Source organism: Engystomops pustulosus, chromosome 10 (assembly GCF_040894005.1).
Source record: "Engystomops pustulosus chromosome 10, aEngPut4.maternal, whole genome shotgun sequence".
NCBI classification, from domain to species: domain Eukaryota; kingdom Metazoa; phylum Chordata; class Amphibia; order Anura; family Leptodactylidae; genus Engystomops; species Engystomops pustulosus.
This window is the reverse complement of record NC_092420.1, coordinates 35360903-35377318: the sequence shown is the minus strand read 5'-3', so window position 1 is coordinate 35377318 and position 16416 is coordinate 35360903. Positions and strand designations below refer to the sequence as shown.

Genomic DNA, 16416 nt, shown 5'->3' with positions numbered 1-16416 from the left:
ACAATGGTCAGGGAACATGGCCACTGTATCTAAGATGGCGAACAGTAGTCAAGATTGCATCCGAAACCAGTGCGATCTCCTTAACAGTACACCAGAGGGCCGTGTGAGGACCTTTTACTTACTGAACTGTTTATAAGTTATGCCAAAGCTGGACTTCTTAGTAGTTTATGTATTTTCATGTTAAACCTTTTAATGCCAAGTGCAGTAGATGTATGGCGCTACACTAAGTCTAATACAGGATGCTTGTTGTGCTAAAGGAAATCTACCATCAAAATCAAACATAATATACCAGGGACACTTACTCATAGATCCAGGAACCATGATAGTGGTAATCTTCTTATATCTGTCATTCATGGCCTCCTTTTCTTAAGTGAACTTTTAAAATTATGCTTATGAATAAATAAAGGGCTTTGGAGGGTGTTACCAGAGCACTCAACCTACCTTGAGAATGCTGTAGCTACACTGATGCAGAACCATATCTTCATAGCTTATACGGTTGAAAAAAGACACTTGTCCATCAAGTTCAACCAAGGAAGGGTAGGGATTGGATGAGGAAGGGATTTAGGGGAAACAATCCTATAGAGCATAACAATCAATATTATTTAGGTGTAAAAAGGCATCTAGACCCTTCTTGAAGCTCTCCGCTGTCCCTGCTGTGACCAGCGCCTGAGGCAGGCTATTCCACAGATTGACAGTTCTCATAGTAAAAAAGCCCTGTCGCCTCCGTTGATTGAACCTTGTTTTCTCCAGACGGAGACAGTGCCCCTTCGTCTTTTGATTTGATTTAATCTGGAACAACTTACCACCATATTTTTTGTATGGACCATTCATATATTTATATAAATTAATCATGTCCCCTCGTAGTCGTCTCTTTTCCAGACTAAATAAATCTAGTTGTTTTAATCTTTCCTCATAACTAAGACCCTCCATACCCCTTATCAGTTTTGTGACTCTACGTTGAACCCTCTCCAGCTCCAGGGCATCCTTTTTATGGACCGGTGCCCAGAACTGGACAGCATATTCCAGGTGAGGCCGAACCAGTGCCTTGTATAGTGGTAATATTACATCCCTATCACGAGAGTCCATACCACTTTTGATACATGACAAGATCCTACTAGCTTTAGAGGCAGCTGCTTGACATTGCATGCTGTTACTCAATTTATGATCTACTAGTACCCCCAGGACCTTCTCAACAAGGGACTCTCCCAGATTTACTCCCCCAAGTACATATTTTGCCTTTGGATTATTGGCCCCCAGGTGCATAACCTTACATTTATCCACATTAAACCTCATTTGCCAAGTGGATGACCAAACATTCAGTTTGTCCAAGTCACCCTGCAGCCTATGAACATCCTCCATAGACTGTATTACACTACACAGTTTGGTGTCATCTGCAAAAATAGACACAGTGCTATTAATTCCTACCTCTATATCATTAATAAATATATTAAATAGTAGTGGGCCAAGCACAGAACCCTGGGGTACACCACTCATAACTGGTGACCATTCCGAGTAGGAATCATTGACCACCGGGGTGTAATCTAGCCCGTCTATACTTGTTACCTATTGGAATAAATTTAGAAGTACAATTACCCAGGATAGATTTGAATTTCTCCCATTTAACATTAGTATCACCATGTGACAGAATCTGATCCCAGTCTATATCCTGTATTGCAGCCCTAAATTTCTGGAAATTAGCCCTCTTAAAATTCAAAGTTTTCGATTTTCCCACCTGTTTATGCTTTTTAAAGTTTAAGAGGAAAATAATTATATTATGATCGCTGTTCCCAAGGGGTTCCCGGATACTGACATTTTGGACAATCTCCGCATTGTTAGAAATCACAAGGTCCAACAATGCGTCACCTCTTGTGGGATCTTCTACAAGCTGCACCATAAAATTATCCTGAAAAATGTTCATAAAATGTCTCCCCTTCACAGATGAAGAAGAGCCCTGACCCCAATTTATATTTGGAAAGTTAAAGTCTCCCATTATCACTACGGTCCCCTCCTGTGCAGCCCGCTCCATCTGTTTATATAGGTGACCCTCTATTTCCTCAGAGATGTTAGGGGGTCTATATATTACACCAAAAATAATTTTCTCAAAGCTCTCTTGGCTTTGAATTTCAACCCACAAAGTTTCAGCCTCCTCACACTCTGAGACCACTGACTCATTCACAATCGCTTTTAAGTCTCTTCTGACATACAGACATACACCACCTCGCCTCCTATTTGCCCTGTCTTTCCGAAAGAGTGTAAAACCTTGAATATTAACACCCCAATCATGCGATGCATCAAGCCATGTCTCTGCTACACCAACAACATCTAACTGTTCCTCTAATATCAGAGCCTCAAGTTCGCCCATTTTGCCTGTGATACTTCTGGCATTTGTGAACATACAATTTAATTTTCCACAGTTATTTATCTTGTTTAATCCCTGAACTGAGTGGTTTTGCTGAAAAGACAATTATAACATTCAGGACCCTGGGAAAGTTGGTTGCTGCTGGCTGCCATACATGAACACATTACCCTGAGCTTCCTGAACTGTCCAGGCAGGACTTATCATCCTGAGCTGGGTCCCTCATACACAGCAGCAGGGGGATGGCTCAGAGATTGATTACTTCTGTCTGTCAGGCACAACACAGTGATTACATCATTCTCTGGAGCAGTGCATAACTAACAGAGCCTCATTATCCTAAAAGTTATAATTGTTTTTTCAGCAAAACCACTCAGTTCAGGGATTAAACAAGCTATGCTTCTGCATCAGTGTAGCTACAGCATTTTCAAGGTATGTTTGCTTCATAATGCATGAAATCAAATGGTAGATTTTCTTTAAGGCACAGCTGGGTGTTAACATTCCAACTGCTGCAAAACCAACCTATTTATTTATGTTCTTTATGTGAGGTAGATATATTTACCTGCACAAAATCCCATAAGACCCCATATGGCAGTGCTGCCTTAGTGTAAGATAATAGCCTCCTTCATTACTACACACATCATCTCACCACATCTCTTTTTTATCATAGATAAGTTTATGATGAAAGTGAATTTCCAAGCCCTGCTCTCCACTGTGACCTTCATTTCCCTAGTCTCTCTTCCACATGGAACAAAAGATGTAATTCATCAGCTGGAAAAGTGGAATTACAGAGAAGGAGGTAAGTTCTATACTTTCTTTGGTGCCTAATGCATACTATGTTCCAAATAACTCAATAATAAAGTATATGCAGTAGGTTATCTAATGGTTGTCAAAAGGACCTGAGACTGTATTATTTTTTTTTAATCATACTTTATAAGTTTCCAGTATTGTGGAGTATGGGTCAACTCCACCCTCCAACTGCTGACTGACAGTTTTCCTAAGCAAAGTAATAAGGAGAAATCTGTGTGAAGGATCTGGAATTGAAGGACTTCCTCCTCACAGCAACACTGCAACTAATAAAGTGCCCATTTCTCAAAAACTTTATGACAAGTACATAAAACAGAAACAAAGCAATGAGAAAAGTCTAGTAAAATACTAGCACTCCCAGCTTAGAAACTCCTGCACTTCTCTTGGATCCCAGACCTTTGCCAAGTAGAACATTTGTGGTGGCCCAACTTTATTAAAGTGTTTGCGCCACTTCATTGTCCGATTTTGCACTTAAAAGAACATGCAAACTGCTTGCACATGTATTTATAAAGTGTCTGCGCCAGTTTTGTGTCTGCACTGTGTCCGACAAGACAGAAAAAATGTGCACCTAAAGGGATTCACTGATAAGTTGGAACTTGCACCACATTTATTACTGACGTGCGCCACAATTCTGCAGCATGAAATGCACAAAAAAAAAACTGACAAAAATGCGGCCCGCGGACCCTAAGTAAATTAACCCCAATATGTCAGGATTAAACTTACTGCATCTGTAAAATGTATTTTTTTAACTTATAATCAACATTTTTTTTTTTTAGAGTTACAATTTCTTTACATTGGTCTTTCCTCTCTTGTTTGTTTATAGGTTTAGTAGTTATATCTGAGAGGTCTTGCAATATTTCCCATGGTTCTTAATGTTTGACACTTGTCTCATTTACCTTTCCTTATAAGCTACTATTCATGTAGGTTTTAGACTGCTTAAAAAACATGCTATATGTTCTACTAAGGCCCGTTACCCAAGAGTGGGATGGTTTCTTTCCAACTCAATCCGCCTATCCGTCCCTATACACAGCATTGTGTATGGGGGCCGGAAGGTTGTCGGGTCCGGCCGGAACTGAGTCCAGCGCTGCTCCGGCGGCCATGTTTGTTTACATGGCGCCCGGACCAGAGTAACAGCAGCGCTGGATACCGGAGGTCACCAGAAGGTAAGTACATCTTTATTTTTTTTAAGCAGCCCTGTCCCGGCCACTTTTAGCTTTTTTTCAAGAACTCGGACAACCCCTTTAAGCATGATGAACCAGGGACACTTACTCATAGATCTAGGCACAGTGACTGTGGTAATCTTCTTATATTTGTTATCCATGGCCTCCTTTCTTCTAAAACCAACTTAAAATTATGCTAATGCACCACAAGGGCTCTTGCAGGGCTGTTACACTATCTTCCCCTCCCCCTCTGCTCCCTGACACTTACAGCTCCCTCTGTCTGATGTAATCTCACTGCAGCATGGGACTTTTCAGTACACTGTGGGAGAAGCCACAGCACAGAGAGGTGGTCCATTAGCATAATTTTAAAGTTGTTGTAGAAAGAAGGAGGACATAGATAACAAATAGAAGAAGATTACCATAGCCATGGTGCCTAGATCTATGAGTAAGTGTCCCTGGTTTATTATTTTTTTATTTTTCATTACTTTGATCTCCTTAACAAGGGTTGGTGTCAATTATAGTCAGATCAGGAGAACTTTTTACTGTTGTCCAATAGTTAATAAGAAACAGCCTAAGCCCTCATGCTCTGAAAGGGTTGTTTTTGTCTGTGTGTTATCCATTGATTTAACAGATAGCACACAGACATATAAATTTCTACGGGCTCATACACACTGTTGCGGATACCATGGATCCGTGTGGAAGTTGTCTATCCCGGCTCTCCCCAACCTTATGTTATCCGGCCCGACTAATGTCAAAAGAAGCAGCAGTAGTTTCTTACTTTAGTGTGTGCCCTCTGAAGCGCCCACTCTGAAGCCGACACACGTGATGATGTCACATATGCCGGCTTTGGAGCCGATGTGTACAGTAGGTACACTTGGGGGTGGGCACTGTGACTGCTGGGGGGGACAGTGGCTACTATGGGCACTGTGACTGATGGGACAGTGGCTACTGGGGGCACTGAAACCTATGAGGGGCAGTGGCTACTGGGGGAAATTTGACTGATGGGAGGGCAGTGGCTTCTGGGGGCACAGTGACTGATGGGGGGCAGTGGCTACTGGGGGCACTGAAACTTATGAGGGGCAGTGGCTACTAGGGGAACTGTGACTGATTGGGGCAGTGTGGCTACTGAGGGCACTGTGACTGCTGGGGGAGGGCATTGGCTACTGGAGGCACTGTGACTGATGGGGGTAATGTGGCTTCTTAGGGCACTGTGACTGCTGGGGAGGGCATTAGCTACTGGAGGCACTGTGACTGATGGGGCAATGGCTACTGGGGGCACTGTGACTACTGGGGGCAGTGTGGCTACTGAGGGCACTGTGACTGCTGGGGAGGGCATTGGCTACTGGAGGCGCTGACTGATGGGGCAATGGCTACTGGGGACACTGTGACTGACGGGGGTCAGAGGCTGCTGGTTGCAATGTGACTACCATACAAGGAAGCATTGTCACTACTAAGGGCACTGTAGCTGCTGGGGGGCACTGTAGCTTCTGGGGGGGGGCATGTTGCTTCTGGGTGCAATGTGACTAATAGGGACATAGTGGCTAATGCGGGTACAGTGGCTAATAAGGGGCAGTGTGACTACTAGAGGATGATGAGGCTTCTGGGGTTCTGTGGCTGCTGGGGAGCTTTCTAGTTGCCCTCTAGTGGCTGTTTGTTGTCAGGCTAGAAGGTTGTGGATCCTCTGGACCACTGCAGACAATGACTCAAGCCACTACCTCGGACCGGAGTCTAAGTTGCACCCGGTTTTCACCAGAGCCCGCCGCAAAGGGGGTTAGACAAGCTGCGGCGTGGTACCACCAGGTCGTTCCTCAGGCGTGACTTGTCTGCAGTGGCGGCCAAGGTTGAGGTACAGGAACGGCAGTCAATCTCGAGGTCAGGTCCAGGCACAGGGCCAGGGCAGGCGGCAGAGATGCAACGTCAGAGTCCAATCCGGGGTCACCAACAGGAGGTCCAAGCAGAGGGGTACGGGAACACAGCACACAGGACAGCAGCATGGAGGAACACTGCTACACAGGATGGCAGCACAGAGGAACTCAGGTAACACAGGAACGCGGAGGGACAGAGGAAGGCAGGAGACACAGGAACTCAGGATACACAGGAACGCAGGTAAATCGCAGAAGACCTTTCTCTCAGGCTGTGAGGCACAAAGATCCGGCAGGGCTTGCAGGAAGAGGCAGGGTTATATAGAATTAGGCAATATGGCCAGCACCAATGGAGGCGAGCGAGCCGAGACAGGTGAGACGCGCTGGCGTCGCTCTGGCGGGGGCAGAGCAGCATGGGTGAGCCCGCGACCAGCGATATGGGTCGCAAGACCAGCCGTGACAATTGTAATGTTAATTCTGTATAAATTAGATATCAATAATAAAATGGCATTTGTCCCCTTTAAGGGAACTACGTTGCTGATATGGCCCCCCAAGGAAAATTAATTTGACACCTCTGCTATAGACAGTTATATGCAAGAAAAAATCTGTATTTGATTGTATGAAATATTTTATAGTGTCCAATCTTTTTTTTTATCTTTTAGCAGGGAAGGTGAACCTCCTTGGGACTCGGAGCATAACTAGAACCCTAGAAAAATGGGGAAATGAAATCTTTAGTGAAGGAAAGAACATCCTGATGTACCAGCCACAAGTCCTGCTTCCAGATTACACGGGGTATCAGTAGCCTTTGTGTTACCATGCACTTATACTCCAGTTTTGTAAATGTTAAGTAGTCGAAATACAAAATGTCATCAAAGTAAAATTAAATGGGGAAATAATTATGGTATATTAGAACATACAATACATACATTTCCTTAACATCTACAAAACTCATAAAAGCATTTTAGTTACCATGGTTATTTCAATACACAAATAAAAAAACAGTGTACCTTTTCTTGCAAAGTATTCCTCAACCCCTTAAAAAAGTTATCCAGTAAAAATGGGCTTCATAGGGGTTCGGCAAAACAGTAAAATGTTATTTAATGTAACCTGCTGTCACAGGGCTCTGTTGCAGCTCATTGCTGAAAGGGAATCTATCATACCACTAATACCATTGTTTTTATTACCCCACTGCTCCTTCTGTGCCATATGTTAAGTGAAGAAATATGTAAATTTAGGCCTATGCTTTGGGGGGCATTAACAGAGTACCTCAGGGCTCCAGCACAGCAATAACCATATCCCCTGCCACCCTCCAAAGCACCTTCTCTCATTCTCCCCTTGAGCTATGTCATTCCAGGGTCCAGCAAGATGTGGAGCTGGAGCCTTTATGTGCCCTGTCCTAAAGCACTTTACTCCGATTTACATGTTTTTAAAGTGCAATTTTGGTACAGAAAAATCAGCTGAGCATTACAAATAAGGGTCTGCGTGGTAGGTGTAGGCATAGCTCTACATAACATAATAGTTCGTTCGGGTAGGTAAATTGCAGAGCCCAGTGGCTTTTTGATGTTAGCTTTTATATCAAGAAACATGTGGAGTCTAGCTGGCATCCGAACCAATTGTAATGGAGCAGCAGATGAGCAGGGAGAAGTAAGTAATGCTTAAAGGACATCTACCACCAGGATGAAGGATTGTAAACCAGCACACTTACATACTGATGTGTGCCCCCTCTAGCAGTATCTGCTTTTCTTTTAGCTGCCCTGTTTTTTTTAATGCTTTACAAATTATGCAAATGAGCCCGAGGGGCTCCAGACTCCATAGTTATTAATGGAGCCTTGCGCCCCTCAGGCTCATTTGAATATTTTTTATACCCTTAAAAAAAAGCTTAGAAAGCTTAAGGAAGAGCAGATCTTGCCAGAGGGGGCAAACACCAATATGTCAGTGTGCTTGGTTTATAACCCTTAACCCTGGTGGTAGATGTCCTTTAAATATTTTACTGGCCGTGTAGGTCCCATGGAAAAAAAAATAAAAGTTATACATAAAGTAATTTTGTTAAAGAGTTTACTAAGAGTCATAATACACCGGAGATCAAAAATAGAGAACAATGGTGCTCATTTACTTAGGGTCCGAATTGCGCAATTTCGTCGGGTTTCCAGAATATTTCCGATTTGTGCTGAATTTCCCTGGGATTTTGGCTGTCGGAAAACCCGACGGATTCGGAAAAACCGCAGAATTTTTTTTAAAAATTGTGTTGCAAGAATAGCACTCAAGTACACCGGGACGAAGAAGGTGAAATCCGGTGGACTTCAGCGCACCACCGACATCTAGCGGATATCGGGCGCACAACCTTGGTGAACCCCGGCAAGCTCCGAATCAACGTAGGACAACGCACCGCGGAATCGCAAATGGACCAGGTAAGTAAATGTGCCCCAATGTTTCAGAAATAAGGTATTCTCCATTGATCAACATTTGATAGATTTTTCTAAGGGGTACACCATGCCAATAGAACAGTGTTTTACAAAATTACCAAAGTACACTCACCGTCCACTTTATTAGGTACACCATGCTAGTGACAGGTTGGACCCCCTTTTGCCTTCAGAACTGCCTCAATACTTCATGGCATAGATTCAACAAGGTTCTGGAAGCATTCCTCAGAGATTTTGGTCCATATTGACATGATGGCATCACACAGTTGCCGCAGATTTGTCAGCTGCACAAATCTGCGGCATCTCCCGTTCCACCACATCCCAAAGGTGCTCTATTGGATTGAGATCTGGTGACTGTGGAGGCCATTTGAGTACAGTGAACTCATTGTCATGTTCAAGAAACCAGTCTGAGATGATTCCAGCTTTATGACATGGCGCATTATCCTGTTGAAAGTAGCCATCAGACGTTGGGTACATTGTGGTCATAAAGTGATGGACATGGTCAGCAACAATACTCAGGTAGGCTGTGGCATTGCAACAATGCTCAATTGGTACCAAGGGTCCCAAAGAGTGCCAAGAAAATATTCCCCACACCATGACACCACCACCACCAGCCTGAACCGTTGATACAAGGCAGGATGGATCCATGCTTTCATGTTGTTGACGCCAAATTCTGACCCTACCATCCAAATGTCGCAGCAGAAATCGACACTCATCAGACCAGGCAACGTTTTTCCAATCTTCTACTGTCCAATGTCGATGAGCTTGTGCAAATTGTAGCCTCAGTTTCCTGTTCTTAGCTGAAAGGAGTGGCACCCTGTGTAGTCTTCTGCTGCTGTAGCCCCTCTGCCTCAAAGTTTGACGTACTGTGCGTTCAGAGATGCTCTTCTGCCTACCTTGGATGTAACGGGTGGCGATTTGAGTCACTGTTGCCTTTCTATCAGCTCGAACCAGTCTGCCTGTTCTCCTCTGACCTCTGGCATCAACAAGGCATTTCCGCCCACAGAACTGCCGCTCACTGGATGTTTTTTCTTTTTCGGACCATTCTCTGTAAACCCTAGAGATGGTTGTGCGTGAAAATCCCAGTAGATCAGCAGTTTCTGAAATACTCAGACCAGCCCTTCTGGCACCAACAACCATGCCACGTTCAAAGGCACTCAAATCACCTTTCTTCCCCATACTGATGCTCGGTTTGAACTGCAGGAGATTGTCTTGACCATGTCTACATGCCTAAATGCACTGAGTTGCCGCCATGTGATTGGCTGATTAGAAATTAAGTGTTAACGAGCAGTTGGACAGGTGTACCTAATAAAGTGGCCGGTGAGTGTATATCAACATAAAACCTACTTTTGCAAAAAAATAAATAAAAAGATTATCAAAATTAGAAAACAGCAATGACTGTAGCATTGAGTAAGATAATAATTACATTTTCTGAAGGTTACAACAGTCACCAATCAGTAGGACATGTACAGGTCTTTGCTTTGACTGACTTCAGCTCATCTGTGGCCACAGGACATCACTAGTCTCTCACAAGGCTATGGTGGGATTTCGTCCACTCTTCTTCCAGTCTCTTCCACAGCTCTGACTGTTGTGGGTTTCTAGGCCATAACTTTGTCACCATATGTTTATTATTGGGCTTAGATCAGGCCTTTGTGCTGGCCATTTCTTTGTTTCAATGTTTTCTGTTTCAAGCAACTGCTTTATCAGTTTTGATAGGGGGCACTGTCCTGCATAAAAATTGCTGGCTGATTGGAAGGCTAGGAAGGAACCACATGTTGTTGAAGAAGGTTCTGATGCATACTTGCATTTACTCTGCTAAGTAGCTGTATGAGAGGTCCAACTCTCATTTCCAAAATTTCCAAAACCATGACACTTTTTTCATCACTTTAGCTATATCTGAGCTTATTTTTGTTGCCGGTAGGTTTGAAGCTTTAATTGTTACAATTTAGGGAACATAAAACTTTTTTTACTATTTTTAGTTCAACTGCTCTTTGTGTTTTTTTTTTTTATAAATAGTTATAATATGTATATTATATAATTAATATAGTTAAATAATATAAAAATCCCTTAAAGGACAGCTGTCGTCAGGGCTCTGTCACTATTCTTGTCACCACTACCTGTTGGAGCAGCTCACAGCCTCTTTCTAGTCAATTCATACATTAATCATTCTAAAATCATCTTTTCTTTATTATGTAAATGAGGCTGGTAACATGGTTAGAGGCAGTGATGTCACCCATGTTACCCCCTCCCCTCTCCTCCCCCTGCTCATGTCTGTGTGTAATGTATAGTAAAGCATTGCTGGTGTCTGTGCTTTATCTGCTGACATGCTGTGTTCTCCTATACACATGTGTGAGACACAGACATCAGCTACACAAGTACCTGACATGTACTGCTATAACATGGCTGCATGGAAGCACATGGAGGAGCCATTACACCATTATACCTCACACCATTATACAGGCTGTCAGTTAAGCACTGGGGGTGTGGTTGTGCCTCCCATTCATGAATAAGCCGGACAGCTTGAATATGATAATGACTCCTTGGACATCTCACAGGTCATTTGCATACAGCTTTAGGACCTCATTGCTTAAGTTTACAGGCATGTAGAGGGACAATGAAGGCATAGAGGCAATGCTTTCTAATGGAAGTTTATGAAAATATGTTTAGTTTAGGTGGTTAGTTTGCCTGACGGGTTCTCTTTAATACAGAAGTACTGCATACTTTCCATATGCTAATGAAAATGAAAGGATTGAAATTCATAAAGGCGCAACAAATACTGATATCAAGAAGTAGTACACTATGAGGATAATCAGACGCAGCTCTAAGATAACCTTTGTTTGTGTCGCCTGACATGCCATGCTGTAATTACAGATAGTTCCTGCATCATGTTGTACTATTATTGTGTGGGTCCCAAAGCTTTTCCCATGTGCCATACACTGTAGATGTCAGCTATAAAACAGTAAAACTACATAAATATGGTGCCATCCAAATAATTATAATTCACAACATACATTGTACATACTATAGTGTAGAATGTATAAATAATCACCCAAAAGTTTGTGAAATTACAATTTTTTATATCGTTTTTTTTCTATTGACCAAAATGGTCCTATTAAAAACTTAACTCATCCCACAAGAAACAAGCCGTTACAACATCAATAAATACTGTAGATACCTGTGTATAAGCCGAGTTTTTCAGCACAAAAATGTTCTACAAAACCTCACCTCAGCATATACATATACAATAAAAAAATAAACTTACATACTCACCTTCTGTGAGCTCCCCAATGCTCCCTTCTGCTCCCCAATGCTCCGCATCTGTCTACTCACTACAGTATTAGATGGCAGAGGCGCAGCCTTTGGTGCACACTATGATGCAGCGGTGTCGCCGCTGATTACGTCATAGAGCAAATGGGTGTGCCTCTGCCGGCTGTTAGAGCAGAGAGAAGAAAGAAGCTGTGTCAATCATCGGGGACCGCTTGAAAGTGTGTATACAAGTTTTTTTTTTTTTATGTGCTGGGCAAACTAAGGGCTGGCTACTAAAGGTGGCTGGCTGGATACTAAAGGGGGCTGGCTGCATACTAAAGGGTGCTGGCTGGATACTAAAGGGGGCTGGCTGGCTATATACTAAAGGGGGCTGGCTGGCTATATACTAAAGGGGGCTGGCTGTATATTACTGGGGGCTTGCTGGCTGTGACCAATGCATTTCCCAGCTTTGACTTATACTCGAGTCAATAGGTTTTCTCAGTTTTGGTGGTAAAATTAGGGGCCTTGGCTTATACTTGAGTATATACGGTAATTTTAGAAGTCACGGAATTATGAAAGTGACGATAAGTAAAAGTTACAAAAATCTCCAAAAAGTCACAAACAGCTCTGATCTATTTTCAACACCTGGAAGGGGGTAGGTACTGTATATACTTACAAATCTTCCAAAAAGTCTCACATCTGGAATCAGGTGCTAACACTGCAGAAAACATGCACATGGTGAATTTTGAAGTGAGCTTTTCAGAGGTACAAAAAAATTGCAAAAGTTCATTTGTACCACAAAAAGTTACATATAAAGAAGAAAAAGCCAAAATAAAAGATACAGGTGACTGTGTGTTTTTTAGGCTGCATTTACACTGCCATATGGAGGACCTATATACGTCCTCCATAGATGGCAATGGGCGCACAGCGCCCTACAGGCGCAGTACGGTGCCGCACACATGCGGCACTGTACTGCTCCGTACCCTGGGAAAAGATAGGACATGTCCTATCATTTCTCGGCATACAGTGGCGTGCCCCATGTTCCACTATGGAGAGGGGCGCTCACCTCTCCTCCTCTCCTGCGGCGCCAACGTGTACACGTGCTATGGTATGGTTGGCACATGTCGGCACCAGGGAGAGGAGGAGGGGGTCGCCGCTGTATGCCGAGAAAAGATATGCCCAGTACAGTGGGCAACGGCAATGTAGGCTTAGGGTATGTTGTCCTTAACAAATCTTAAATTTAGTGTATTATAAATCTTATTTAAATTAATGTAATTTTAAACAGCACAGCAAATATTAGTGTGGGATGGTCCTAGAAAATTGTACATATGAATTAAAAACATATTTGTTCCATCCTTTCAGTATCCGATCTCTCGCTGAAGCTATTGATGACCTCCTTAGAGATGTTAATTCTCTAAAAAAACGGCTTCATGAATTAAATGAACGGCTGGATAATATCAACAGAGGTTTTATAAGGATGAAGTTACGTATGGCACCTAGAAACCCCACAACTTATCCAAGAAGCCTCCGTGTTTATCCGCAGAGACAAGAAAAGCTCACCCATCCTCCTAACCGGCCATTCAGTGTTAAGAGGAGGGTATATATCAGAAGACGGAAAATTAAAGCCTAGAGATTAAGTACCAAAATACTACAGACAGGTCCAATGCTGACATCAGTATAAAATAGCAATGTTCAAACAACTATTCATTCTGTGTAAGAAATAAAATTCTAAGAAAACTAATGAAAAAACTGTACTGTACTTATTTAAGCAAATGTATCTAGGACTAGTATTTAGTATTTTAGCCCATTAAGTTTATTTTATTTCACCCAATGCTTAGAAATGATACAGGGCAATTTGGGACAGTAAGGTCCAAAATCACTGTGACATGTCCTCTTTATACCTCTCTAATAAGAATGAGAAACCTGTGTTGGTGTACCGACCATAGACGCCCGTGTCAGCATGCCAAACATAGACGTCCATACGTCCCTGTGTCTGTGTGCCAACCATAGATGTCCCTGTGTCAGCGTGCCAACCATAGATGTCCCTGTGTCAGCATGCCAACCATAGACGTCTCTGTGTCAGCGTGCCAACCATAGATGTCCCTGTGTCAGCGTGCCAACCATAGATGTCCCTGTGTCAGCGTGCCAACCATAGACGTCCATACATCCCTGTGTCAGCGTGCCAACCGTAGACGTCCCTGTGTCAGCGTGCCAACCATAGACGTCCCTGTGTCAGCGTGCCTACAAATACAAATCTGATGTAAATGTGTTTCCATCACCGTATCCAGGCACTGCCAGAACCATAACTTCTCTGAGCAGTTATCGGGGTGCACAGCAGAGTACGAGATGAGGTCTTCTATTGCTATAACAAGCAGCAGGACTGTAATATTTTATGTATATTCCTGTATTGTAGCCTCTCTAAGTTCACTGGGGCGTATCCTCACACTTAACATGTCCCCTCTACTTTTAGTGGTCAGCTTGAAGTCTGCTAAAGCGTTCACTCAAGCAGAGGGGTTGGAGCATGGAGCAGCTCAGTTTAGAGATTTAAAGGCACAGCTATGTTAGGACACACCACCAATACACAATCCTGACCATACAGACTGCAGCCAGTATCCAGAGTTGTCCCTGGTGAGATGTTTAATTTGACCTTTGTGTATGTTTTTAGGAGCAGCAGGACTGTGATATTCTAGATTCTAGTTGCTCTCGGAGTACTAGGGATGTGTCCTCTCACTGCTGTGCTCTCGGCAGCCAGTATAAGCTATTGTCCCTTTGTGTATGCTTTAATCCCTTAACGTCCTGTCCCTTTTTTGTTTTTTCATTTCCATTTTTCACTCCCCACCTTCAAAAATCTAACTTCTTTATTTTTACACGTAAAGAGCTCTGTGATGTCTTGTTTTCTGCTTAACAAATTGCAATTTATAGCGATGGTATTTAATATTCCATGGCTTGTACTGGGAAGCAAGAAAAAAAATCCAAATGCAGTGAAAATGGTAAAAAAAAGCATTTGTGTCGAGGTTGAAGCTGGATATTTATCTGCAGCTCACATTTCCAACTATGTCTTTAATTATCCTAATTATGACATCAAAAGCATGTTTATAGGAATTATAGAATATAAGATAAGGGAATCTGATGTGGCACTCCCCCTGCAGCCTCTAAATTTAATTCCCTAGGAGAGCTAGTAGTTGAATGGGGTAAAATCTGTAGACAGCGTGATGTATGTATTATGAAGGCATAAGATCTGCACACTGCATATGTTATCTCCTATTTCCATAAAAAAGCAATAATAGCACATTCTAGAGCAGGGTTGCATTACTTTTTTTTGGTGCACCTTTAATATAGGACGTGCAACACAATTCTGTCAGATGTTGCATGTGGCGCACGGTCCAACTGAGCACCCGAATGCCCCCTTCAGTGCAGCAATTTGTGTAGCATGATGACTAGTGCGGCTGCGCCACGAAATGGTTACGTGCAACACAAATATCTCGGACATGTTTTAAATACCTTTGCAAGCAAAGTGAAAGAAAGATCCGAGCACTCGAAGGTAGCAATCCACTTCTTTTTGTTGTTCGTACATCCTGTAACAAAGTATAGCATCCATACAATTCTTCAGACGCGCCCCGGCTCTCCTGAGCCTTTTTCCACTGCTGCTACCTGTGCAAGCAGTACACACTAGAAAGAACATGCAGAGTCAGACAGAAAACTGGTGCACAGCCCTTAGTAAATGTGCCCATATTAGTGTTAGACTACATTAAGATCTCCATAAGAAACAGTGTGCAACTCCTTTGAAGTCGTAAATGGATGTGGCTCTGTGATGCGTTTCCACAACTAATTATACTGCTGGGCGAATGTCTTTGATGTACCGCCTTTGTGATCAGGGAATCCCTCCAGAAACTTGCTGGACATATAAGTGACTTAAAATGGAAAGATTTTGGAAGCTATCCCAGTGAATCCAGTAGATGTAGTAGTCCTGGTTGCAAATTGTGCATCGTCTTTTGCTTTTTGCTTCACAAAATTGACGTTCAGGCAGATGCATCTTGTCTGAAATGTGAGCTATTCCCTGCAGATATGGCTTATAAGACATGGTCCTGCCCACACCAAACCTGATTTTGGTCCAGAGTCCTGAAACTCGATAAAAGTGTTTTGTGCCTTTCTTCCTATTAGTGGTATGCTAGTGTGTGTCTTGCCTGTATTACTGTATCCAGGATATTAGTTTCTTCTATTTCCTTCTGAGAGTCAGAACTGGTGGGCTTATTGGGTGGTTTAATGTACCTGCTTTTTGTATTAAAAGTGTTAAAATGTTCAATAAATATCTATCTGACGTTTTAACACAACATCTCTCCCATCTATCTGGATTTGGTGGAACAATAACAGATTGAGGGGTGTGTCCTGAAGTTCTAGGTGGCGGAAGGCATGTTCCAAATTTGAAACTTCTCCGAATACAGATAAAACAGCTCCCGGCATCATCATTAAGCCTCTTCCAAGCTCCGGAATGATGATGACATCCTGACGCACAACTTCAGCATGAAGCTGGGATGTCGAGGTGAGATAGACACCTAAATCTTTCAATA

At 42.9% G+C, this 16416-nt stretch overlaps 1 protein-coding gene across 4 annotated transcripts in view; it reads left to right on the top strand.

Annotated features, from left to right (window-relative positions):
- Window positions 1–13579, top strand: part of LOC140103888 (uncharacterized) — a 38824-nt gene extending 25245 nt beyond the window's left edge. For 2 of the 4 annotated variants that reach the window (XM_072127186.1, XM_072127189.1), the window contains exons 2-4: window positions 3024–3152; window positions 6845–6974; window positions 13211–13579. In XM_072127186.1, coding sequence (XP_071983287.1) covers window positions 3024–3152; window positions 6845–6974; window positions 13211–13478 — 527 coding nt within the window. In that variant the 3' untranslated portion in view covers window positions 13479–13579. The remainder of the gene's footprint in view (window positions 1–3023; window positions 3153–6844; window positions 6975–13210) is intronic. The other 2 variants (XM_072127188.1, XM_072127187.1) reach the window with 2 other exon arrangements.
- The last annotated feature ends 2837 nt before the right edge of the window (window positions 13580–16416 follow it).